Source organism: Haliaeetus leucocephalus, unplaced genomic scaffold, assembly GCF_000737465.1.
Source record: "Haliaeetus leucocephalus isolate CR32 unplaced genomic scaffold, Haliaeetus_leucocephalus-4.0 Scaffold216, whole genome shotgun sequence".
In the NCBI taxonomy this organism is placed as follows: Eukaryota; Metazoa; Chordata; class Aves; order Accipitriformes; family Accipitridae; genus Haliaeetus; species Haliaeetus leucocephalus.
In genome coordinates, this window is record NW_010972652.1 from 487,418 (window position 1) to 512,508 (window position 25,091).

At 39.0% G+C, this 25,091-nt stretch overlaps 1 protein-coding gene across 1 annotated transcript in view; it reads left to right on the forward strand.

Moving 5' to 3' along the window:
• PCDH15 (protocadherin-related 15) overlaps positions 1-25,091 on the forward strand; it is a 369,468-nt gene that overhangs the window by 280,004 nt on the left and 64,373 nt on the right. The window contains exons 21-22 of the mRNA XM_010566632.1: positions 9,238-9,378; positions 12,115-12,227. Of these exons, the coding sequence (XP_010564934.1) occupies positions 9,238-9,378; positions 12,115-12,227 (254 nt within the window). The remainder of the gene's footprint in view (positions 1-9,237; positions 9,379-12,114; positions 12,228-25,091) is intronic.

Sequence of the window (25,091 nt, forward strand, 5' to 3'; positions counted from 1 at the left end):
TTTGAATTTTCCAACAGCAGAAGAGCCAGTTTGGGGTAAGAAGGAGGTGTTGAATGGTGTCAGTGGAGTTTGGTCCTCCATTTCACCCCAGAGGTGCCATCCTCAGCCCGTTCCTCCTTTGAGCTGCTGGACTGGGGCTATTGTGGTGTTGCCCTGTTGTTCCTACTAGTCCCTCAACAGCAAAAGTGACAGCAGCACTGACAGGCGTGTAGGTGGTAGAAAAAAATTTCATGCCAGTGAAGTCAACCTTAATAAATCATCATCTGTAGGAAAGGATGAAGGTATTTTACCTACAGTGTTACTTTTTTACTCTAGAAGTGCTCATTCAGTGATGTTCTTGAGAAAAGATCATGGCTTTGTCTGTGGCTTTTGACTTTTAAAGGACAAGTCATAAATACAAATGCAAGCATTAAATGGTCAGTGAGGGTGGCATGGGTACAAACAGTAATGTAGGTGAAAGATAAAAGGTTGAAAGAAACCTGTGACATAGAGTTTTCTGGTTTGCAGTAGCAGTGTATTTTCTAAGTGATTTACAAACTTATAGCATATAGGTGTGGAAGTGCCACGAGTGACTACGATACACTTCAAAAATAGTCAGAGGGGATAAGAGTGAGCTTTTACTCTTAACTGAAGTACTGTTTGATTAATTTATTGGAGATGTAGATTAAAGGTTATCTTGTTTTTCTTTAAAAAAACTGCCCTCATCAAATCTCCATGCAGTAAATTATTTGCAACTTAGGGTATCTTACATGTACAAATGTGTAGATTTGTGAACAAATGAATGTCTGAGTCAGGATGAAGATGTGTAATTTTCTTAATTTAACTGATGCCTAAAACATTAAGCCATCATTAGAATGCAACTGTTGGTAAAAGGATTGGATTGGTTGCAAAAACCCATGGATTTCTGGTTACTATTAACAGTCACTAAATTAAACCAAAAATTATCTGTGCTAGATTCAAATGCCTCCAAGTAGGTATTTAGTTATGTTTTTATTTTGACCTGTGGATTTCAAAGTGGTCAAAAAATCTTGGCCTGAAGGCATAAGAGATCTCTGATAGTTATTCCTTCAGGTCCTTAGTGAAATGTCAATTAATACATAGAAACCAGTGCTTTTCACTAAAGGCCAGGGCAGGATTTGAAGGGCTGTCTTGAGCAAATGTCAGTTTAAATTCTCACCAGTTTCTCCTTTCCTTTCTTTTCCCTTTGAATTCACTTTTTTTGCAGTGACTGAGAATATAAGTTATGTTTCAGAAGTACCTTTTACATTTGTGATAAATACTCTAATTTGAAATACCATTCTGGTCATTGAAATCTGGTAAATTTTGATTTACATGTGTTTCATGAAATATGGTAAATCAACATACTGTCCTTTAGTTTACTGGAGCAATCCACAGTATATTTTTCTACAGTTTTAAAATAGTTATACGATATTTCATTTTTCAGATTACTTAGTACATCGTATAATTGCTCACCTTGTCTTTCCCAGAAGAGCTTACATCTAATTCCAGACAAACTACCTGTAAGGGGTATGAAAATACCAAGCAGAAGGCAACAAAAACAGGCCAAGGAAGACAGAGGGAATTATGGTAATAGACTAGAGCCATGGTTATATGGCTGCCAAAGAAAAGCTTGAGTAGAGCTTGGATTTTTTTCTAAATAACTGGTAAAGCTTACTAAATTAAAAATCTTCAATTTAAAAAAAAAATGCAATTGAAATTGTTGAGGCAGTTGAGCACACTTTCCATTTAGCATTTGAATAACCCTTTTAAGGTATAAGTACTCGTGTATTCAAAATACTTAGTTGTGTAAAGATCTGAAAGAAGTGAGGGAGGTAGCTTTTAGACCAGCTGAGAAAAGCTGTACTGTTTGCATGGGGGGTAATCTTGAGGAAGCAGATGAGTGAGGCATCACAGCCACTGTGCAAACGGCACTAAAAGGGTGATAACACTGGGTTAGGAGGCTGCACTGTGCAAGTGGGAAAGAGCAGAGGCACTTGTATGTCGAGGGTTTCCCTCACATATTATCTTGAGTTTTCTTTCCAGAAGTGTTATCCAGCTGGAGCTTAAGGACTTTGTCTATTTATCTGGGGTGTCTTAGTATCTAGGAGTGGATAAGTTTAGGCTGTTGGACATCATGGTCAAGTGTCTTGTTCAGGGCAACTCTGGAGCCCTGCGCAGTGAAGCTGTGCCTCCAAAACACACTTGGACTTCCCAAGCACCAAGGGGGCAGAGTCACTCAAACAGGCTTTGCTGTATTTGCATTGCCAAAGTTGGCTCCAGTGAGCCCCAGACAAGTTTGACTTACTGTATACAGTGTAGACGGGTGTCTGAGTAGTCCCAGACAGAAATATGATAAAACTAGTGAGAGACACTGGGGTTTTTTCCACTATAAATTCCTTGCTTGCTTTCCTGGAAGAACTCCATTCGCCCTATTTGAGTTTAATCTCCCCACTGACTCTTTTGGGTTGAAGACAGTGATCTGACCAAAAGACAAAGTAAAAAATGGTGAAAGGTGCCAGCAGGTATCCTGTGTGAGGCACGTAACTTTGCAAGGGTCTTGTGTGGCTGGGAAGCCACAGAAACACTGCATCTCTGCTGGAAGTGCCAAAGAAATGCTTCTAGCAACTAAGGCAGATGCAATAAAATCCTATAGAAAAATACTTATTTTTAAGTGCTACTTTGCCTTAGCTAACACAAATGTATGCAGCTTTGGTTTCTCTCAGAGGTATTTTCAAGTCTTTACAGGGATAGATACCTGGAGTCCCCAAAGCCTGGACAAAGTCAACAACTGACTTTCTCATCTACGCTTCTGAGTTTTATTAGCACAGTCTTTAGCATCCCCAGCCAGCATCTATTGCCATCTATTCTCTGGGCAAATATGTGATCCTTTGTAGCTGAAGAAATCTGAAGCCTGTATCAGGGTTGGTACAGATGCATAAATCCCTCAATTCAATGTCAGTCAGCCACTGAAAAACTCCTCAGGACTGTTAATAGCATTTCCCCTCTCAGTGCTCAGTTTGAGAGCTTAGCTCTCAAAGAATAAGTGGCCTGCCCAAAAGCAGAGCTTCTTAAAATGCTTCAGGAATGGCAAGTGAAAAGGCATGGAACCAGTATCTAAATACTGCTTGGGCCATCGGAGTGAGTCACCACTTCTGCACTCAGCAGCTGTACGGAGACACAGCTGAATTTGCTTTTAAACTGCCCCTCTCTTGCTGCCTTTCCATCCTCTGTCTTGGGTTTTGATTTGATGTAAACTAAAAATAAATGCTAACCCATATTGTACCTGGCCACAAAAAAAAAAAAAGCACAATATCTTTGTTTCCTACACAAGCTAATGTATAGTCTGAATTAAAATGACAAGGACAGTCACTTTGGGAGCAAGAGAAAGGAAAGCAAAAGGACTCTTGTAGCTCTGTGGAATGATCAAACCAAATGCACAGCAGAGCAATGGTTTGCTTTGAAACTTTAGAGGTCAAACTTGATCAGTCTCAAGGCTGGGAAGGTTTTGGTGACGAAAAAGAGCTATAAACCTGGGTTATTTCCTGTTATGTAGCGAAGTTTACAAATCTGTTTTAAATGAGACAATTAAGTGTGGAGGGATTTGAATGGTAGTTGCTTTTTTGCTTGGCAAAGGGGCTATCTGTGATTATGTTCAGCAGGTCTGTACAGATGGCCATACCCATACCTAAGTTATTCAAGGACACCTGAGATCATCCTTGGAGAGAAAGAGTAGTTTTCTTCATTGTGAACAGTTTATGCTTTATTGAAGTGGTGTGGTGATGAAAGATGCCAGATGATCATGACTATGTTCTCAAAGCTCTTAACCCTCCAAATATTTTGAAAGGAGAGCAACGTGAGCTATTTGATAGATGCTTAGTTTGCTTGCTTTATTTATCAGAAGGTGAATATTCCCAGGATTGATATAACTTGAGGTGTTTGCTTTTCCTGTATATGCCTTTTTTTGTACGGTTTATCACTGTAAAAGCTGGAATATTTCTTCTGTGGGCAATTCCCCTGCATATTGTGATTTTGTTGATTTGAAATGTCAATAGAAACAGATGCAGAACACTAATTTTAATGAGCAGCCAGCTTCCAGAGCTCCAGAACATCCAATTTAATGGTTTATCCAATCTTGTAACAACTTGTAAGGTTTTGTTCAATGGAGCCCTTTTGTCAGATTGAGAGCAATTGTCCTTATTGTTTTACAGGCACCCACTAAAACTAAGATGCTAACAGATATTTAACTAGACATTTCACAGATATTTAATTGGAGATAAAAGCATTTTTCAGGTAGTCCAGGGCTGAATCTTTTAAAACCCATTACTGTTGGATTTCATAGTGTCTGCTGGAGGTTTGTGTATGGGAAACATGCTGCAAATTTGATGAGTTCTTCAAGTAACTTTATGCCATGGCTTTAAAAGTTCATGTTCTTTTTGTGTTCATCTTGTTATAGTTAATAATTCAGAATTTCCAGATTTAGTAATTCGGAATTTCAGGTCCTCTTGTTGAGCTACATACTAAAGAATAGAATCCTTCAAATTTTAGAGTTTATATAAATGAATTTAGGGTGAATATACATGAGTGCACCATTCACAATCCTTAGCTGGTATAAGATGCACCAAAATTGTTCGCCTACTCTGTGGTCTGCCCCACCTTTAATGGTTACTTTACTTTGAGTGTGTTACAAAGAACATGTGCAGCCACCTGTAATTATTTTTTTTAGCATCACTTTCCAATTTTTTTCATAGAATTACCTTAACAAAACTGTGAACTCTTTACAACGCACATCATTCAGATTTGCGTTGAAATCTACAGATGGAGATAATTTATTGAACTCCTTACCAGTTTCACATTTTATCTGTAATACCCTCAGAAGTTTTCTGGCTTCAGTCAGAAAGTGGCATTGAGTACAAAGAGACTTGGTAAATAAGTCTGTATTTGTTATGCCACTATTCCATAGTAGTACTTAGGGGTAAAATCCAGGTCATTTACCAGATGTGCATCTGGGATCTTCACGAGTAGACTCCCAAGTGAAAGTGAAAAGCATTTTTTCCCACTCTTTCCTGGGCAAGATCATTCTGGTTTTGTATGTCTATTAGCCGTTTGAATAGTGGAAGTAATGAGCCTAGCTTCCTTTTGAATTGCTTGAAGAAATATACATTAAAACATACCGAAGTTATTGTTGTGTTACACTCTCACCATTTTTCCGGGCTGTATTGCATTACAATTTCTCTGCAACCTCTCTGTGCCTGTTGAGAGTTATCTCGACAGTGCACATGTGCACCCTCCACGGCCTCTTTGCCCAGGGCCTCTGTGCGCAGCCTGATCATCTAACAAATGTTGGGGACGTTTTCGTACCTGTCAGCTGTGTCACAAATGAATGTTGTTTCCCCAGAGCAAATGGAAACGTAAGGAATTATGCAGCAATGAAAGAAATAATTGAAGCTGGATGAGCTTTAGATCTAGTTTCACATTAGTCTGGAACTCTCAGGAAAACTTTAGTTTGAGAGAATGAGCATGATTCCTGCCAAGTACAATCCTTGCTCTATGGTTTATTTGAGAATATTATCTGCTATATTTGAGTTTTGCTGTAGACATAGGAGTGCATTTAAATTAATTTAGAACAGAGGCAAAAGATGATTAATATTTGAGATAATTAAAACTTGCTTCTAAATAGATTTCCCTGGGAAATCTCTCTGGAGATTTTTCTAATTACATTGGTGCCAAAATGTTGTAAATAAAAAATAAATCCCTGTTTTGTTATTTTCAGAAATGACAGGAGAAAAGTGTACTTGATAGTCATATCAGGAACAATAACCTGATGAGATTTTTGTTTATTTAATAACAAATTACCTAGTGTGTGCAGGTTTAATGATGATGATAGCTTTTAGTCTTCCAAGCAAATGTGAGGACCATCATTCTGAAACCAAATAGAGTGGATTTCAGCAGGTAATTTTCTCTTAATTATAATGTTGAAGAAAAATGACTGAATCGGAGAATGCCGGGGGAAAGTTGTATAATCACCTCTGTTACGCTGTGATCTCTGAAATTTCTCATGTTTTCAGGGATTTGCACTCTCTTTAGTGTGCATGGTCCCATAAAGTACTTTTAACTATAAACATGGTGTGTCATATATTTCTTCACTAAACACCAAAACACATCTGGCAGACCCAGTTCTTGCATTGTTAAAGGTGCTGACTTGCCAGCAGCACTGGAGCGGTGTACTTGCTACTAAACCCTTCCTGGGTTGGATTTCCTCGGAGGGCTCAAAGAGACAATGGCCTCATCACTGCTGCAGTTAAAATCAGCCAGAGCAGTGGCTGCGCAAGTCTCCCCAGAAACTCTGTGAATGTCTTGGTTGCATCCAGCCCTGTCTCACTTCTTTTTACGTGCAAGGTGTTACGTGCGCAGGGCTTTATGGGGAGGAAGGCTGAGGTGGCCTGGCTGCCTTGCTGTCGACCTTACTCCTTTAGTATTAGGCTTAAGTATTCTTGTTCATTTAACGACTGTAAAAAGTGATACCACCAATTTAATTCTTAGAAGCTACCTACAATTTTTAATTCAGATAAATATTCTTCGCTGAAGGGTCACTTTTCTCACAGTGAAGTATGGTTTATTCATTGAATAGTCCTCATCAGAAGTTAATGTGGCAAAATCTGACATCATGTTATACAGCTCTGTAGCATGCATTAGCATGATGTAAAATACCTGTGCTAAATCCATTCCAGTAAAGCTTTTAGTTTAGACTATGTATTTTGACTGAGCATTTCAGTGTACTTTTGTTGTATCAACAAAATGTTGATATGATTTAGTGAGCGTAAAGCACTTTTGCAGCTGTTTCTATTGCTGTTTACAAAAGTAAATTCCCTGTTTCCTTGTAGTTGGTAGCTGACATGGTACATTGAATATATTCTCAATAACAACAAAGCTGCTTTCTACTACATTACTGAATATAGATGAAAATTATCAATTTGCTATTAATGAAACTGTGGGCTCTGATATTTGGTCTCTTTAAATACAGTGTAAAGGTCAAAACCGGATCTGAGGTCTAGACTCAGAGGCATTAAGAAACTGAAATCATACTAATGATAAGACCTCAGTTTCCAAGTGCTTCTCTGAATCTGCTCCTAAACATATTTAGCAAATAACCTAGTTTGAATTTTGTTACATGTCCCAAGTGTCTACGTATCCTGGTAACACAGACTTTGGTCTACTGAAAAATAGTTATTCAGACATCGGTGTGCAAAAAAACCCTTTCTTTGTTTTAAATCCCTTCTTTGAGCCTCCTTTTTCTCACACCTTTTTAGTACATAGTTTATATTCATACTGGCTTCACTGCTTTAGTAACCTGCTGCTGCGTCACATTTTAATCTTTGAAAACAGTGGATCACTATCAATACTAGTGAGGGGGCAGTCACTGAGAATGAAAGTAACCTGTTAAAATGTATTGTCTCCCAGAGATCCTCTTTAACCAGTCGATCGTACAATTCATCTCATCTGAAAAGAGGTTGAGTGATTCCTGCCAGAAGTGTCTGCTGCTCTTAAGTTAGATGGGTGCCAGGAACCATCCTGCCGCTACCGGAGAAGCTGCTCCAGGCACTGGGAAAGCGGCTGTTGCAGCAGAGCCTGGGGTGCTACCAGGGAGCAGTGGGAGTGTGGAGATTCCAGGGACAAGCATTGCCACCCATTTTGCTTTTTGGGACTTGATAGATCACGCAGGTTGGCACGAGCTGCCAGGGCCCTCCCGTCTCTCCAATGTGGGAGCAGCTGCCTCTTAGGCTGTGCTTACAGGCATGGTGTTTACTCCATGTCCCCTAAAGGTCCCTGGAGGATGACTGCTGGAATGGGAGCATTGGAATATAATGGATACTTTAAGAAACTTCATCACAATAAATGTTATTTATTTAGGCAGTTAGTGTTAAAGCAGTTAAATTGGGTAAATAGCCTTCTATTAGAAAATGCTGAATTACTGATCTGAAAAATTCATCTATTATATCCTCTGGCAATGCCTCTTCTGATTCCTCTTTTATTTTTTGGGTGCATATGCATGCCGACAATTTGTGACACATGCACGGGCTGTCTGTGCTTGTTCCTTGTCACTGGAACAGGGTTTGAACAGCGGGGAAGATTCATTACGGGGCTACTTAAAATCTGTTGGCAAAACTGCATTTTCTGTTGCCACTGATATGACAAACGTATTCTCCTTTTTGTTTTCTGATGTTGTTCTTAGAGCCAGCTCTGATATCTAATAGTAAGTGGCATTGGTAACGCTCAGCCCTCTGTTACAGGTAGGGAGGGCCACAGATGTCCGGTCACTTCACACAAGCACTTGTGACCATCTCAGCCCTGCAGTGCAGGGCAGGGTCACCTCTTCAATCAGGAAGGTGGGGATGTGAGCTTTTAGACGATTGTGCTAAAATTGCTAGAGCTGTACAGTTCAGCCGCAGAGAGAGCATGTGTTGGAATATGTTTGGAAGCACTGCAGGCCCTATAATATCTGTGGTTTAGTTCCTAGAGGTGAGGATTTTGAAATATATTAGTTCTTCATCACTCAGCTTTGGTGAAAATTAAAACCTTCAGATGCTGCTGTTTGATTTGTATGTAAAACAGCCCATTTAGGCTGCATGGTGGGTTTGCCCAGGCAACCCAATGCTGTTTTCATTTTGTTTCCCCAAAAAGAGAAACGTGAGAATGTCACATAGGCTGGACTGTCCTGTGTGCAGAACTATAGTCTTGACTTTTCAGAAAATAATAGAACACGCATCTTCCCATCTTCAGCAGCAAGACACTGTAAGTTTCAGGACAAGCTGAATAAGTGTTGGAGTTTTTAGAGCATTTAGAAGTTTCTTGAACTTCAAAGGAGTTTTTATAACATGTTAAAATAGTTTTGAAAGGTATATTAACCAACCTTAAGCCATGCCCATCTTCTGTTATTTGAAAATTTCAGTAGGTATAAAACAGACCGCTGCTTCTGTCTGTCTGTAAGGATGGGGTTTTCAGCTCTCTTCTTTCCAAACCTCTGGTCATTTTTCTTACGGGACCTCTCAGATATCACTGTAAAGTGTTTTGGGGGGAGGCAGCGGGGATCCTCAGTAACAAACCCAGTTATGAGGAAGACAAACAGCAAGTTTAGTTTGTGATGGTCTGTTTACCAATGTTGCATTTTAATCCTTTGCTAACTTCATAAGATGTGTAAAAATAAAAATATATGCAAGTTGCTTTGGTTTTGCCTTACAGGGCACACCAGCAAGTCGAGTCCGATACAAAGTAGACGTTGTCCAGTTTCCTTACAGTGCCAGCATTTTTGACGTGGATGAAAACTCAGGACGGGTAGTAACTCGAGTAAACCTAAATGAAGAGCCAAGTACAGTGTTTAAGGTATGAACTCATGTATACTGTCAGTAAACGTTGCCTGCATTTGATGGAATTCCTTTTACCTTCATGTTTCTCTGTGTTGCTTCTTTACTTCCTTAATTTCTTCCTGGCATGTGTTTTGTGCCTTTTTGATTTCAGAAACTTCTTTAACAGATGTGAGTGCTACTGGTAGGAGGGCAGAAGAAACAGGGAGGTAGCTGAAGGAAACCTCAGGTTTTGAAAGCTACCTTGCTGATCTCTTTGTTTTCAACAGGGCCGTCAGCATTTTTGTGAGAACTTTGTTAGAATGGTGAAATACCTTGTAAAGAAAGTGTTTTCCCAGATGGATAGTTTGGCACTTCCTGTTCACCACTGCTGTAATGTAAAAACATTGGGTTTAAGGAGGCCTAAATTACTATTGTGTTGTTATTGTTCCTGAAGAGTCTCAAGTGTAGTTAGTGCAGAGTAAGTTATGATGTTAATCAAAATCATTGAGACACATCTCTCCTCTTAAATCCATGAGTGGAGGGGGTAGTTAAAAATGAAAATTAAACTGTGTCGGTAAGCAAAAAAAAAAAAAGTATCTGTAATATGTGGGGGTTTATATGTAATTTCCCTGCTTGGAAACTGCCCACCTTCTGTATGGTTGTTAAGGTGTGTTTGTTTCTTCTTTCAGTTATTTATTTTTAAAATGAGGATTAAAGAGAGGTTTATTTGCATACTTTTCCATTATAAGGAATAAAGCTGTCCACTGTTTTCCACTTCTGAGTGTCCCATCAAATCCTACTATGAGCTTGAGTAGTGTTGAAATGCTGTCACTGTTTTAGGAACTTAGGATAGTGCTAATTTGAGTTCTTTTAAGTTTTTAACAAATGCAGTAAAACTCAAAGGATAAGACAATTATCTCTTGGTTAACATCACCAGAGTATAACTTCTCTGTTTGTCATGGTTTAACCCCAGCCAGCAACTAAGCACCACGCAGCTGCTCACTCACCCCCCCCCCCATCCAGTGGGATGGGGGAGAAAATCAGGAGGAGAAGTAAAACTCCTGGGTTGAGATAAGAATGGTTTAATAGAACAGAAAAGAAGAAACTAATAATGATAATGATAACACTAATAAAATGACAACAGTAGTAATAAAAGGATTGAAATGTACAAATGATGCGCAGGGCAATTGCTCACCGCCCGCCGACCGACACCCAGCCAGTCCCCGAGCGGCGAATCCCTGCCCCCCCACTTCCCAGTTCCTAAACTAGATGGGCCGTCCCATGGTACGGAATACACTGTTGGCCAGTTTGGGTCAGGTGCCCTGGCTGGGCATGAGAAGCTGAAAAATCCTTGACTATAGTCTAAACACTACTGAGCAACAACTGGAAACATCAGTGTTATCAACATTCTTCACATACTGAACTCAAAACATAGCACTGTACCAGCTACTAGGAAGACAGTTAACTCTATCCCAGCTGAAACCAGGACACTGTTGCACTTTTTATTTTTACTTCTCAGTAATTATTTTGTGTGGCTGTTTTCCGAAGCTGTGATACATGACATGCAGGTGATACGCACATGGACATGGAGCTACAGTTCTATATGAAGACTGCTCTGTATTAGGGCAGACCAGTGGTATATTTAGCAGAGCATTACTTGTCAGAAAATATGAATGCTTAGGGAAGAAACACAGAAAAGACTCCAGAAATCAGTGATGTGGAGACTTTGAGTTGGTATTTGCATCTAGACCATTGGGCCTTTATCTGCCACTGAATCTTCTGTGAATTTTTCCAGTCAATTTTTAACATAATCATACTTTCTGCAATTACGATATCTTACACTGGTGAGTTCCCTAATACATTGCCTGAAAGAAATGCCTTCTTTTGTTTTAAGCTGTCTCTTCACCGACCTAGTCTGAGAATAGCTTGGACTTGCAGAAATGAGTTGAAAACCCTTTACTAGAATGAGGTGCTGACCTGCTCTGTCTAGTGACCTCTTGAGATAAGGACAAATTTAGAGAGGGAGGAAACTGGAGAACTGTCCATTACTCCATCTTCAGTGTACTGGTCTCTCATCCTTTTGCTAGCAGATAGCTTACCTTCATATGAAAGCTGCAAACAGGTGAACCTATTTGTCCCAGCAGAGGAGCACAGATTAAATAAACAAATAGACTTGAGTAAAGATCAGATAAGCAAAAGATTTATAATAGGCCACCTTTGGAGAAGGTCTTCTGGTCTTGTCGATGTGTTAGCATACCAAAGATCTCTTTTCTAAGAGGATTTTTTGAAGGGGAGGCAATGTTAATTTTTTTATTTTGATATCAGACCCCAGTTTTAAATAATAACGTCAGCAACACAGAATTCTTACCTACCACTTTTTCTGTTTTATTGGGAGTTATAAGTGGTTTTTCAATAAAAGTTATTTCACTGCATAAATGTAGAATTGAACTTTATATTGTTAAAGAAGTTGGAATTGATTCTGGAGTTCTGAGTAAGGACAGTCTGGCAATGTGTTTTGGAGAGGTATTGTAGAAGACTGCTGTATTTGAATTCCAGTTTACTGTGTTTCTGTAAATCTTCTAGCAGATAGTTCAACTTTTTGATGGCTGTCACCTTTTTCCTCTATGTTTTGTGCTTATACAATGTATGATTTGCAGCGAAAGAAAATCTCATCTGACTTGTTAGACCCTGAAAATACAACAAGTATTGTTGCAAGTCAACATAAAAATGCTCTTGCCTATACTAAAAGACTGATTTGCTGTATTGTTTATAGCTAGTGGTCATTGCATATGATGATGGAGATCCTGTGAAGTTCAATACCACTACCGTAGAAATTGCTGTACTGCAGCCTTCAGTAATTCCACGGTTTACACAGGATGAATACAGGTAAAGCATTTATTCATTCACATTACAACTGTTATTTTTTAAGTTGAAATAAGTTACTGTTTGAATGCTAGTCTGCTTTTGTACCTTCTGCTGTTCACTTTGGCTCGTGAAAGGGAATAAGACACAAAAATAAGGTTTGAGCCAAAGCACCAAAAACCTTGTGTACTTAGAACTGATAACATATTTACTGATGTTAAGTTTTCTTTAGGAAATAAATTGGATGCTGCTTTGAGGAGAGAGTAGTCAGCGCTCAAGTCCACCAGAAGCACAACTGTGAAATTACATGCAGGACTTTTTTGCAGCACTCTCATTTGACAAAGTGAGGGTGGCAAAATACTTTAGAGTTGCTTCTTTCTCTTAGCCGCAAGTTATTTGGCAGCCAGCCATTCCCCAATCTTATCAGTTAGTGGTGCAATTTTACCTTTTTAACAGGTTGTCTCCAACTGGAAAGATCTGGGCTGTAGGTGACATGACAGTGAGGAGAGGTTTGTTGGAAATTATCCTCTCAGAAGCTGTTGAAAATGTCAGTCATGTGGATAAACAAAAAATTTTGTGTATTGACATTGTAGCTTGGATCACCGGGGCTCTAAGTTAAGTTTCCTCCAGTCTGTTTGAGTGTGTTTTGATCCTGTACACCATTCATGAGGGACATGAGAGAATTCAGACTTGACCTCTTTGACGTTAGAAGTGTAGATGATAGTTATTATTACTACAGAGTCATGATTTGATTAAGTTTACCCCCTGACAATTTCATAAAATCAACCCCATTTTCTTAAGTATAAAAAAAAAAAAAGACGTGCACAGCCTGATTAGTTTGTTAAATGTTGTTACAGAGAACGTGTTCACAGTTTGACATCTGTATAATAATAGGAAGTGATAGGATCAATGCAACCAGCCTCCCAATATCTAGAAGTTACAGCCTTGCTGCAATATTTGCTCTTGATTCCAATGTAGCGACATAACCAGTATCAGGATATAATGGGGTTTGTACATATATTTTCACAACAAAGTACTGCAGGAAATCAGAAAACAGAAATTGAATGTAATATTATTGGCTTCAGTAGACCCTAATAAGAGGACTTGCTTAGCTATTTTAAGGAGTTTAGGCAAAAATTCATGGTGTGCATTCTATTTTTCCTCATGATTAGAGTATTACCGTTTTGAAGCAATACCTTAAAGAAATGAAAAATAGCAAAATACTGCCACTCCTCTTTTAATTTTGTATTTAACCTGGAAACAAATATGAAAACTGAAGGAATATTGCAAAATTATAAACTTGGCATTTAATGATAGTGCAAATGATAATCCTTTGCTGAAGCAGTTTTCTTGAGAGAGATTATTCCTGCTGCTCCCTGTATTTTATTAGATATCTTCAAATGTATGAAGTGTAGTTTAGGTAATGTAGCAAAAGGCAGTCCTTTAAATAAAAATGTTTCCATTTGTTACTGTAATTTCAGATATCATGTCAATGCATGCTGTTTCTGAATAATATTTAAAGCCTTTCTGTAATAGACTTAACCTTCTGTGTTACTATTTTCAAGAAAGACATGAACAAATCCTACATGCATAGCTGTGATGAAAAAAAAAAAGTGTAGCTATGTTTACCAGAAGGACATGAAAATACAATACTATGAGACCTTTCCAAGATACTCCACATTTTAGGTGAATTACAAAAGCTAATTTACCTAGCCTCAGGAGCCAGCCAGGGGGCTGGAGCTGCTAAAGAGACTCCTCACTGCTAGGGGCATACTTAGTAATGCACTTTGTTTCCTTTTTTGTTTATAACTTTATTCCAAATGACCTTCAGCTTTAAGGAGCTTGTCCTTGAATCTTACCTGGTGACAGATGTAATCCCAAGCAATGTGTTTTGGGAGAGGCTACAATGCAGCCACAGTGCTAGACCGCTCACGCCAAATCCAGCACGAGCCCACCCTCAGGGGTACTAGGAGCACAGTGTGGTCCGCCTCTGCGATGTAGAAGAGTTGTCTTGCAGTTTTCACGTCAACCAACACAGCGTCTTTGTTTGCAGGATTGTGAGAAGAGACTTTAAGGTTCAGGAGCACAGGCATAGTTTGCATTGCCTTCTGAAAAATTAACCAAGGTCACACTTCCTGAGGCCACCTTGAGCTCCAGTTTTATCCCAGGAGACGGGAACTTTATTTCACTACAGTGAAGAAAGCTTACAGTAAAAAGTGGCTCATAGCCCCTAATACACTTAGATGACAACTGAATAACCCATGTTATCTTCTCCTCCTTGGAAACTCATCAGGATTAGATGAATAGCCTAGTTTCTCTTTCCAAAGGAAATAGCACTACTCCATTCTTGGTAAATTCTTTGATCCACACTGTCGTAAAAAACCTCTTATAATCTTTTGGGGGCAGCAAAGGCAGTTACTCATTTTCTTCAATGTCAGAAATTAAATGAAAACGACCCCATAACTTTCAGATTCAGCTCTGAGACTCTCTCAGACATTTTGGAGCAGGACTAGTTTTGATTCCTAACGTTTTCAGGGATTGTCACACTCTGCAAACTGCACTTCGTGTTTGGCTTCTTGACAGTGATGCAAGCTGAAACTGGCAGGTTTCGTATAACCTTATTTTTTGGGTGACATAGTATATCTTTAGGGTAAATGTCAGCACAGAGTAATGGTGCTGCTTGCAAAATGATAAACTGTTGGATGTGGATACTAGAATTTGTGAAGGATTGAGAATTAGTGGCTTTAAAGTGGATTAGTATTGATCTTTGCTTGCATAATTATCATGATCTGGATGATTCCAGCATTGTTTTCTAGCTGTTTCACAAACTTCATTTCTGTATATTTAGAAAAAGGTCACAGCTGAACAGTTTTACACAGTAAAGCTGCCTGCACAGTTCCAGCATGTATTACAAATCAGAAATAAATACAAAAAACAGGAGAGAGGGGACCAGATGGCATGATCAAAAAGGCATAGCTGTGTTAGGCAGATAGGGAGATAAAAGTGCAACTCTGCCTTGAGCTGTTGGTCTGGCAGCTCTCTGCTCTGTTAGAAGTACACCAGCGCATTAGAGTCTATCCTCGGAGTCCTGTTTATACTAAGGGAGGCTTTGATTGATTCTTACCCATGTCTTAAAGTGACTTCCACAGGAGGCAGCAGTAAAGGAGATGAGAGTCAGAGATTTGCATTTTATTCACTGGCTCTCCTGCATTATTGCATAATTTGGGGCAAATTAATTAGTGATTAGTGTCGTCCCCCCCCCCCCCTTTTTTTTTTGGATTGTAGATTATACTGGAGACTTCTAAATGCTGCTGCGCTATACATATAAAACAGCAAAGGGAAGCTAAGAGCTCTGAGAACCATAAAATACAACCTGGAGCAGTTGCTTTATGATAAGTGAGTGATAAATATAGTCCCTTCCTAATGACTGAGATAGATGACCACTAAAGTGCATCTGAAAGATATCTGCTGCAACTAGTCAACTCTTCTGGTGGGAACTAGCAAGTCAAGGCCAAGCATCCGAGCAGCCTGGGTACGGCGTGCTTTAGGACAGTCCTCCTCCATGCACTCACATCCTGTTAGAAGCAGAGCAGAGCCAGCCAGCAGGTCTGCTCCATGTGGTCCAGCAGCTTGTGAAGATGCCACCCCAGGGGCTTGCACGCCATTAGCGTAGTTAGTAAGGGCCAGATGATCCATGCCTAGTGCTCCTTGACTGTGACCATCTTCTGGGGACACTGAGACACTGCAGCTCCCATAGATCTCTCTCTAGTGCATCCTTAGATGTGAGCCTAAGTGCCTTCGCCACACTTCAGCTGATACTGCAGGCTATCCCAGTGCTCCTAGCCTGGAGCTTCATTCTGAAGCTGCAGAGCTTTAACTGCATTAGCAATGTGGATTCTTCTCTGCTTGGATCCTTGTCTGTCCTTGTCATGGATATCAAATATGGCTTTGAGAGAGCTGACAGCAGCAGTGCCTGCTAAATAAAGTGTTTTCCAGACCAAGCATTGTTTGCTTGTTCCACAAAAACGCGAAGTGTGAAGAGGCAAAAATCAAAAAGAATCAAAGGCCTATAACATGCAGACGTTTAATTGTAGATGGCTAGTCCACCTCTGAGCCCACTTGACCTTTTGCTGCCAGGAAGGACAGTGCTGTTGATGCTCTTCTCACTGCATCTCCCTGCAGGGTGGTTGGCAGTCAGTTGGATTTTGCTGGTTTTCCAAAGCACTGACGGCAGAGGGAGGCACAGTGTACGGACAAGGCCTGAGCTGCCACTTCCACTGCCTCTCTCCAGCCAAAGTGACAGCCTGAAGAGCAAGAGCCTGGAGGTGCTGGGCACAGCAAGGCGATGAAGAAAGGGTTGCCGCCACACGGCACGTGACTTTCTGCATTGCTGCCCAAAACAGGCTGTGACCGTTCGCACAGTTTATTAAGCTTTTTAATGCCAACTTTGATCTCATTCTGCCTAGTGCTGGTGAAATACCCATGCCTCTGGCAATAAATCACTTGCTTGAGAAAATCAAATCAGCCGTTTTGAGTGCTCCTTTCCCAGGCTATTATTTCTCTTGTCCTGATGGCTCCACCCAGATCACCTCTTGATTGAACTCCACAGCAATTAATTGATCCAGAAGTTTCCATTTCTTCCAAACAAGTAATGCCAGCACTTTAATTTCTTAATTAACAGATCATAATTAGTAGTGCTACGGAACAGCAAAGACCAGATGTGAAGTGAACCTCAGATGAATATAAAGAGATTTTTTTAATTTTTTTTTAGCAAGCCTGTTCTTTTTATGAGTATGTTCTCATTTTAAGAAAGTAAAAGTTCAAAGGGACTTGGGATCTTTTTCTTGTTTTGTTAATTAATAAATATCACATCCTCTGTGACTAGAAGGTCATGGCTAATAGCAATGTGCTGCTGTAGCACGAAATGAAATGTTAACTGAAAGCAGCGTCATTGGTTCCTAATTATTGCCTGTGGGGCCATTAAACAGGTGTTCAGCCATTTGATAGCAGAAAAAGGAAAATACTGGAAACTTTTCGCTTCTGTTAGTGTTGTATTATAGCTCCCCAGCCTGTTTGAAAAGATGTGTCCAGTTGTATGGTAATCTGAAGTTTGGTTCCAATTTATGAGGAAATACATGAAGTTGCAAATTTGAGGCTGTTACTTGATATAAATGTAGTGTGGCATTTTATTTCTCTACTACCAACAACACACTGTACTGTGAAAATGTGTTCCGGTTAAAAAGCGCGATTTTGTGACACGTGGACCTCTTGCTCACTCAGTAGAAGATACGATGTAATGTTTTCCACTTAATTAAATCCGTCAATACTGTAGGCAGATATTATCCAATCAAATAGCTATGTATCACAGGATTTCACAAAACAAAATTGTGGAGGCATATCAGGAGTCAACTGGAAGTGTTACTCAGAGAGGCTTTTCCCATTTCTCTGTTTTACTGCTGTTCAGTCAAACAGTTATTCTCACTGTGTAATAGGAAATGGGGAATCCTGGACAGCTGCATTGAGGGTATGGGTAGCATTTCATGTCTGAAATCTAATTCGGTGCTTCCTTCAAAAAGGTGCCATTTGGCACAGAACGGCATCCACAATGTTGTGAATGTCTGAGGCCTTGTAGAAGCAACTGTGCTTTTCTTATCATGAGTATCCTACCGGTTCAGTCATCCTTCTTTACAATGCATGAGAGAAAAATATAAGCATTAAGAGAAATAAGTTATTCCAGGGAGAGGAACAAGTTAATCTATGCATGTCTTAAAAAATCAGGAGTGATAAGTTCTGTTCAGAAATGAGGACAGCAGCTGAGAATGTCCTTTGTTCAAACCAAGAACAGAACAGGGGAAAAAACCCAAACCATATACACTAGGGATTTGGAGGAGAAGGGAACATTTTTGGGTTGTAGGCAACAGTGAGATTTCCAAAGCTGTTTTCTTACTGATATACTTGTCTCTGATGTGTTGCTTTGAGAAGTAATTTGAGAAGTCATAACTTGTTTCCTATAAGTAAAATGGCATTATTTAGGGAATCAAGATGCTTCCCAAATGAAACCGTGTGTAGAAGTGGCAGGATATAAACTTCTGCCTTAGATGCAGTTGGTTTTTCATCAGGCTGCTAGTGAGCTGTATTTCTTTAAGCCTCTGTTTACTTAAGTTTTCTTTTCTTTCTTCCTATTAGAGCTCACTGCTGGTTTAAGTAGTGCTCAGTTAGTGCGATCATTTCCTCCTTCTTGTAACAGGAGTGCACAGGGTTTTAGTTTTGTCCCTCAAAAGTCTTTTGTTCAATGATGGTAGATTTAGAGCATCCATTTGGGTAATCCTTTTCCCAAGGTATCCAAGTCTTACCACTGCTTCTCCCATCTTCCCCATAACGGAATTTATATTTACATTTTATGAAAGACGTGAAAAAGAGTGGAATGCCACTGGCAACATTTTTGATATAGCATTTCTGAAGTGGGCAGAAAAATAGTCAATGTTTTACTCGGACTGAAGGTAGAGAGGAATGATGCAGAGGTTCCAACATGCATTTTTAATTTGCCTCATATCAGTGGCAGCTTGGCTTCAGAAAAATACATGTGATGTTGAATTTGGAAACGATGTTTTATGGTGGTGTTCTCCTGGTACTTATTTGGTTTGTAATTAAAGAAAATAAGAAAGCACACTTTAGCGTGTGGTTATAAAAGTTAGGAAATTAAATTATTTCTACAGCAGATACTGAAGCATGGTTTGCCATTGAAAAATTAGTGAGCAAGTTAGCAGATGATTACAGTGTAGTAGAAAGATCATGGTTTTTTCCCCTGGTTTTCCTTGTTTTAGTAGTGTTACATTGCATTTTATTAAAATCTTCTACTTCTTTTTACCAAATGAAAAGGAAACTCTCATTTTATGGTTTGGGTTTGGGTTTTTCTTCTGATGAAGTATTATGGTGAAATGAACCTGGCTGCATGTTACCCGGTTATACCAGAAGAGGTAAGTAAGCACAGGGTCCAGGTCTGTTCAGGGTATCTGCCTGGCTGTGCTTGGTAAGGATGAGGGTCAGAGCTTTCAACACCACATTGCAGTTTAATGAAATGTAGAACTTAGTCACTCTGGGAATCTGAATATGGAATAGAAATAATACACTACTGTAGTATTAAACCCTGGCAGCTTTGGGCAGTGTATTATGAGAGCACAAAGCCACATTATCCTTGGTCTTAGAATTGATGCTATCGATACCCGTCTGTCTGACCAATTCAAGTGTGTGAGTGTGTCCTACATGGTGCTTGATGGGAATTTTTTTTTTTTCCTTTTTTTTGCTTCTGTAGTAATCCTGACAGAAATTTTCATGTCTTCAGGTCCTTAGCTTTAATTTAGGAGAATTGGTGGGATAACATAAATGCATTATGCCTGATGAGAGTTCACAGGAACAAAATTTGACATTTGGTTTAAAAAAGTAATAGGTTTTGACAGGGGTTCACTGTAACAATGTCCAGGCTCCCTTGTCATCTGTTTTAGAGATAAATACCATGAAAAGGTCAGAATGTCTTGAACCAATTTGAGAATTGAGACAGAAAGTGAGGATATTATGTACAGTAAGGAATATGTGATCCTTGTCAGGACACTTTGAAGATAAACTGCTTGAAAAATACATCTAATTAAGAAGAAAATATTATTTTCCAGAAAAAAAAGAATCACTATCTCTGACTGACAAACTGTTCAGATTGTTACGGTTGCACTTACTGGAAACTGAAAATTTGGGAAATTGATCAGTTATTGCTCTAAAATGTGGCTAGGTCCTTCTTTTTTTGAGCAAGGACAGAAAGCCAAGATAGTCTAAATGCGTTGGTGAGAGGGTTAAAAGAGCTGCCATCATTATGTTTACTACTTGCTTTCTTGTTTCTTTGCTTTCTGTTTTGCTGCACCAGTTAGAAACTTGTACATTTTTTTCATAATTTAAAAAACTGAGCTGCATAACCAGACTGATTTAAGTGTTTCTGTTTGTAGAGCTTTTATTAGCTATTTGAGTTTCCATACAACTTAACTGTTAGCTCGCCTCGTTTTAACCACTAGTGATCTGCCTACACTTGACTTTTCTCCAGAAAAATACATAAATTCAGTTGTTTTTAATGGCTTACATGGCTTCTCTTTAATGCAAAGCATCAGACAGACAAAAAGCCAAATGAAGTCACTTCCCATGAGGAGCTGGATGAAAAGAGTCTGTGCAGGAATGGGTACGCTGCTCAGAAACACGTTTCAGAAAAGGCTTCAGGTAAAATGCCGTTGAGGGTTAAAAGTAGCTAAGGCCAAAACACTTTAAGAAGCTGTAATGTGAGAGAAGGTAGGGAGACGATTTTACCAGGAGAGGTCCAAATGACATTTTAATCAAGTTGAGCTAAGAATCTTAGCAATGTAATTAAGCAAAAAAATTTAAAATATTTAAGTTCTGAGGTATGCTTATGGACCTCCATGAACTAAAATATAATCCATGAAATAGAGTCGGCTGAAGTGTCTAGTACAGAGTACATACACATCACACTATTAAACTTCAGTACTAAACCAATTTTCCAATTTATTATTGGGTTTGCTGGTTTTAAATTTAATCTTTGATTAAGTCTCATGTTCATGCTTTTTGAGATAGAAAAGTTTCATGGTGAATTTAAAGCATATTGGATATCAGGCCAATTGAAAAATGGATGAGAGTCTGATGTGTTTAGCAGAGGGAAAAAAGAAGCAGAAAAGAAGAGAGGAAAAGTTAAAATTTAATTTTGGACATTTAGAAATAGTTATGCCCTGCAATGTATTTGATATGTGTTCAGTCTCCATTTCACCCTCTGATCAAGATACGGATAATTGAGACATTGCAAATTAAAAGATATTCTTTTAAAATCTGTATCCTTTTTCAATGCTTTTGTGTATAAATAATGATTTTATTTTAATCCTGTTGTTCTTCTAGTTTGGGGTTGCTTTTGTGGTTTTTTTTCTGACGAGCAAACACATTTTGTTGGCACGGTTTCATACTGAAGCAGTAAGCAATACAATATTGGCCTCAAAGAAATACAGGCAAATCTTACACTTGTTCAGGGATAACTAAATCAGAAGAGTGGGACAGAAGACTTATTATTGAACATCTATTTTGTCAATTTTAAACTAATTTGTTCTTCCCAAATCTGAGGCCATCAGATACCAATCTTATCTCAGTATGGCACAAAGCAATTGAGGCTGCTCCTTTTTTACACTTTGCTGCCTTTGTGTCCTCTTTTCCCACCACAGCTTGTCAGGAAGGGTTTGGGCAGGTTGGGTGGCTTCAAGCTGAGTGCAGGGATCCTACAGGGTTTTTGTTGCACCGCAGTGATGGAGGCCTCTCCTGGTATCCACCCTGTCCTGGATGCTGACAAGATACCATTTACTATTTCTGTGAAAACATTAAAGTGAGGATCAACCGACCTAAATTGCACATTGCTGTGATGGTTATATAAAAATACAATGTGAATGAATGAAACATTGGTATAAAAATATATTTATTTTGTCATGGTCAAAAGATGGTTGTGCAAAGGAAAGTGTTTAGGAGGAAAGATAAAGACTATGGGTAGACTGAGTTGCAGCTGAGGTGGCTACAGTGTGTGTTAATTGCTGTTTATCTCATTTCACCCTAAGATTTATGGGGTGCAAGTGGATTATCATGTTAATGCACAGGGCCTTCTTACATTCAGTGACTGAATGTATGTAGATACCCATGCATATAAGTATTGGGGGTGGGGGGGAATATTAGAAATCATATATTTGAGAAGATGTTTTGTTCGGAAGCTTAAAAAGTAACCATTTCATTTGAAGTATTTCAAATAAGTCAGCACTGGACTGTAAAGCAATGGTGTGCCAATCCCACGCAGGTGACAGTGACAGAAATGTACTGTCAGGCATGGTCAGAGCCTGTGGCTGGCAAGGTAATGACTATATTGGCAGTTGCACTCAGAAGCTCAATAAGGTGTTGCAAACATTATCAGATGAAAATCCTTCAGACGCTCTGAATCCTAATCATGTATTGAAGTCACAGCAGTACCCCTTCCCTTTCCCTATGCTGTCAGTTTTCTAAGCCTTTTCTGGGTGGCTTGGACTGGATTGCACTGCTTTGCTAGTGTCATGTCTTCTCACAAAAATAACCAGCCTTTATCATCCAGTAATGCAAAATTATTGCATAAAAATGCCCTTGCCTGTCCCATAGAACAGCTTCAAATAGTATGCCTACCACTTACCAAAAAAAAAAAAAGCACTGTTGTGCATCTTAGTCATTCAAAAATTGGAAAATAATGAACTTATCCCCAAAGAAAGCTTATTAGAGCTTGTAGTACAGGATAAAGCAGAGTATATTGTCAGCTGAATACCACTGTCTTTCGCTGGTTCACTTCTCTACAATTCAGCAAAATGTTCTTAAGAGACCAGCTGTATGTTTTAATTCAGCTGATGCATTGTTCCTGTTGAACCTGATCACCTTAGTTAAATCAGGGAAATAAAATCAATACCATTACTGTGGTGGTTTTCTCTCCACTCCCTCTATAGCCTCTCATAGCAAACACAAAAGCCGCTTACTAATTGATATTGATTTGTCAATTCATTGAATTCAGCTATTTCAGAGGGGAAGATACAAGGCCATTTCCATTAAAAGAATATACTGAAAGCATGCTTCAGATGAAATGTGGGGTTTGTGTATACGCAGTCATGAGGGTTTTTGTTCAAATATATGTCTTCAGGAGAAAAAGAAAACAACATAATATATAATGCAACATAAAAAGGATCTTTATTTTGCTCGCTGGCCTGCATCTCTGACCTCATCAAAAGAGCTACAGCGTGAAATGCTTTCAGATTTGACAGCCTTTTTTTCCTGTCTCTAACCTTTGCATTTGTAAAATGCACATTAATAAGCATTTTATAGCACTAGTTTTGCAGCTTAATAAATTAGGTACCAATAATTAATTTTATTTCTACTGCTGATAGCACACTTGAGGCAGAAGGGTGGGAACCAGAGTGATCTGCTCTGTGCATGTGTGTTTGAACAAAAGTGAATTTACCATCATCTTTTTCTGCAAAAAAATCGGGAAGTCAGTGTTTTAGTACAGTCACTATTACATGATCCAGTGTGGCTCAGCCTGGAACAGAATTTTCTCCCCATTATTCCTTCGTACAGCGGAAGGCCTAGGGATGCTCAGAAGATTGATACCTCACCATGCTAAGCAAGATACGGTGGTTTAATTTAAGACAGACTGGGCCCTCCACAGGAAGCAAAACAAAACAAGTAAATAAAGCAATGGAAGGTGTCACAAGAAGGGACAGAAGAATGCATCTTAGCCCTATGGGCCAATGGATATGGTTTGCCTTTGACATCTTTTTTACAGGTGATGTAATCTGGAGCACGAGTGGTCAAGTCAGCAATACGGTGCCATAATTGGATTAAGCTGAGAGCAAGAACTCGGAAAGAGCAGGAGAAGTATAATCCGTAGGGCAAAGTAAGGAAGTAGGCAGAGAATCTAGGGTCAGGGTGAAGGCAGTCTGAATAGCAACCCAAGGGAAGAGGCTGAAGTATAGATAAACTTTTGACCAACGTTCACGCAGGCAGAAGGCAGTTGCTGCAGAAATCTGCAAAGCATGAAGGCAAGTACATCATTTCCAGGGCAAGAGGTCATGTAACAGGTATCATCACCCAAACTACTTAGTTCTTTTTTTTTTTTATTTTTTTTATTTAAACAATAATGAATAATTGACCCGCTGAAATTTTTAAACTTAATTCCATATATTCATCGTCATTATCGAGAACTTTTTCCAGGATGTTCGAAGCAATATTCATCCCAAAGAAAATGTTTGTAAGACAGAGATCAAGGGCAGATTGTTGGTCTCCTGGTGTGTGATGGCAGAGGTTTGGGTTCAATAGTTAGGATTGCAACCTGGGGTTCCAGCTTTCTGCCCTTAGAATGGGAAAATGTGGCATGGGGTGGAGTATTTTAAAAAAACCTAGAGGATGAAAGAGGGAAGTCATAAAATACTCTCTGAAATGAAAGCAGGTATAGATTCTGTCCAGAATTTTAAATATCAGTGCACAACAGAAATTCTCCTTAAAGTCTATTTCTGTTGAAGAACCTGTCTCAACATAGCCTCATCTGGGTTTTTTTTTTTCATTATATACTAATCAGTGTAATTTTTTAAAATGGAAAGTATCTGGATAATGCTAGTTTTAATAAAGATGCATCTGCATTTATGAATGAGTGCAAAAATTTCCTTTCAAATTTATTTGTTCACTAGCATGAATAGTTTTAAGCATGAATTCAGCCTTTACTTGCTGTGATGAAAATATGAACATTTGATTTGAGATTAGCTCAGAGTTTCACTTCGCCTTGTTGAAATTGTTTAGATGGCTGTTTTAAATACATTAGCATGGGCTCTTTGTACATTCTGAAGTAGTTAGAGTTTCCTTGAGAAGACAGCATCTCAATGTTACTCATCACATTTTCTGAGGAGAGAGCATTTGAACAACAAAAGAGAAAGAGTGAAGTAATTCTTTGCTGCCTTTCAGGAGGAAACTCATAATTTATACATGTTGAAAGTATGCTGAATATGAGATGCTCAGTTTTCAGTGTGTAGGGTATGAAGAACATGAGATACCAATGTGTTAGTAGTGTAATCTTTTTTCTTTTTCTTTCTTTACACGAAATGGTGCTCAGTGAATCAGAAACAATTTACTGAATGCTTAAAAGATGTGTATGTATACTTGGGTTGCAGCTGATTTCCTGAAAAGCATCGTGGTTTTTAGTACCAAAATGGGTTGGCAGGAAAGTTTTTTGATCTTTCTGAAGAATAGAAATTCCTGTGGAAGTGGCTTTAAAGTGCTTACTGTTCAACTAATAGAGGTTTACCC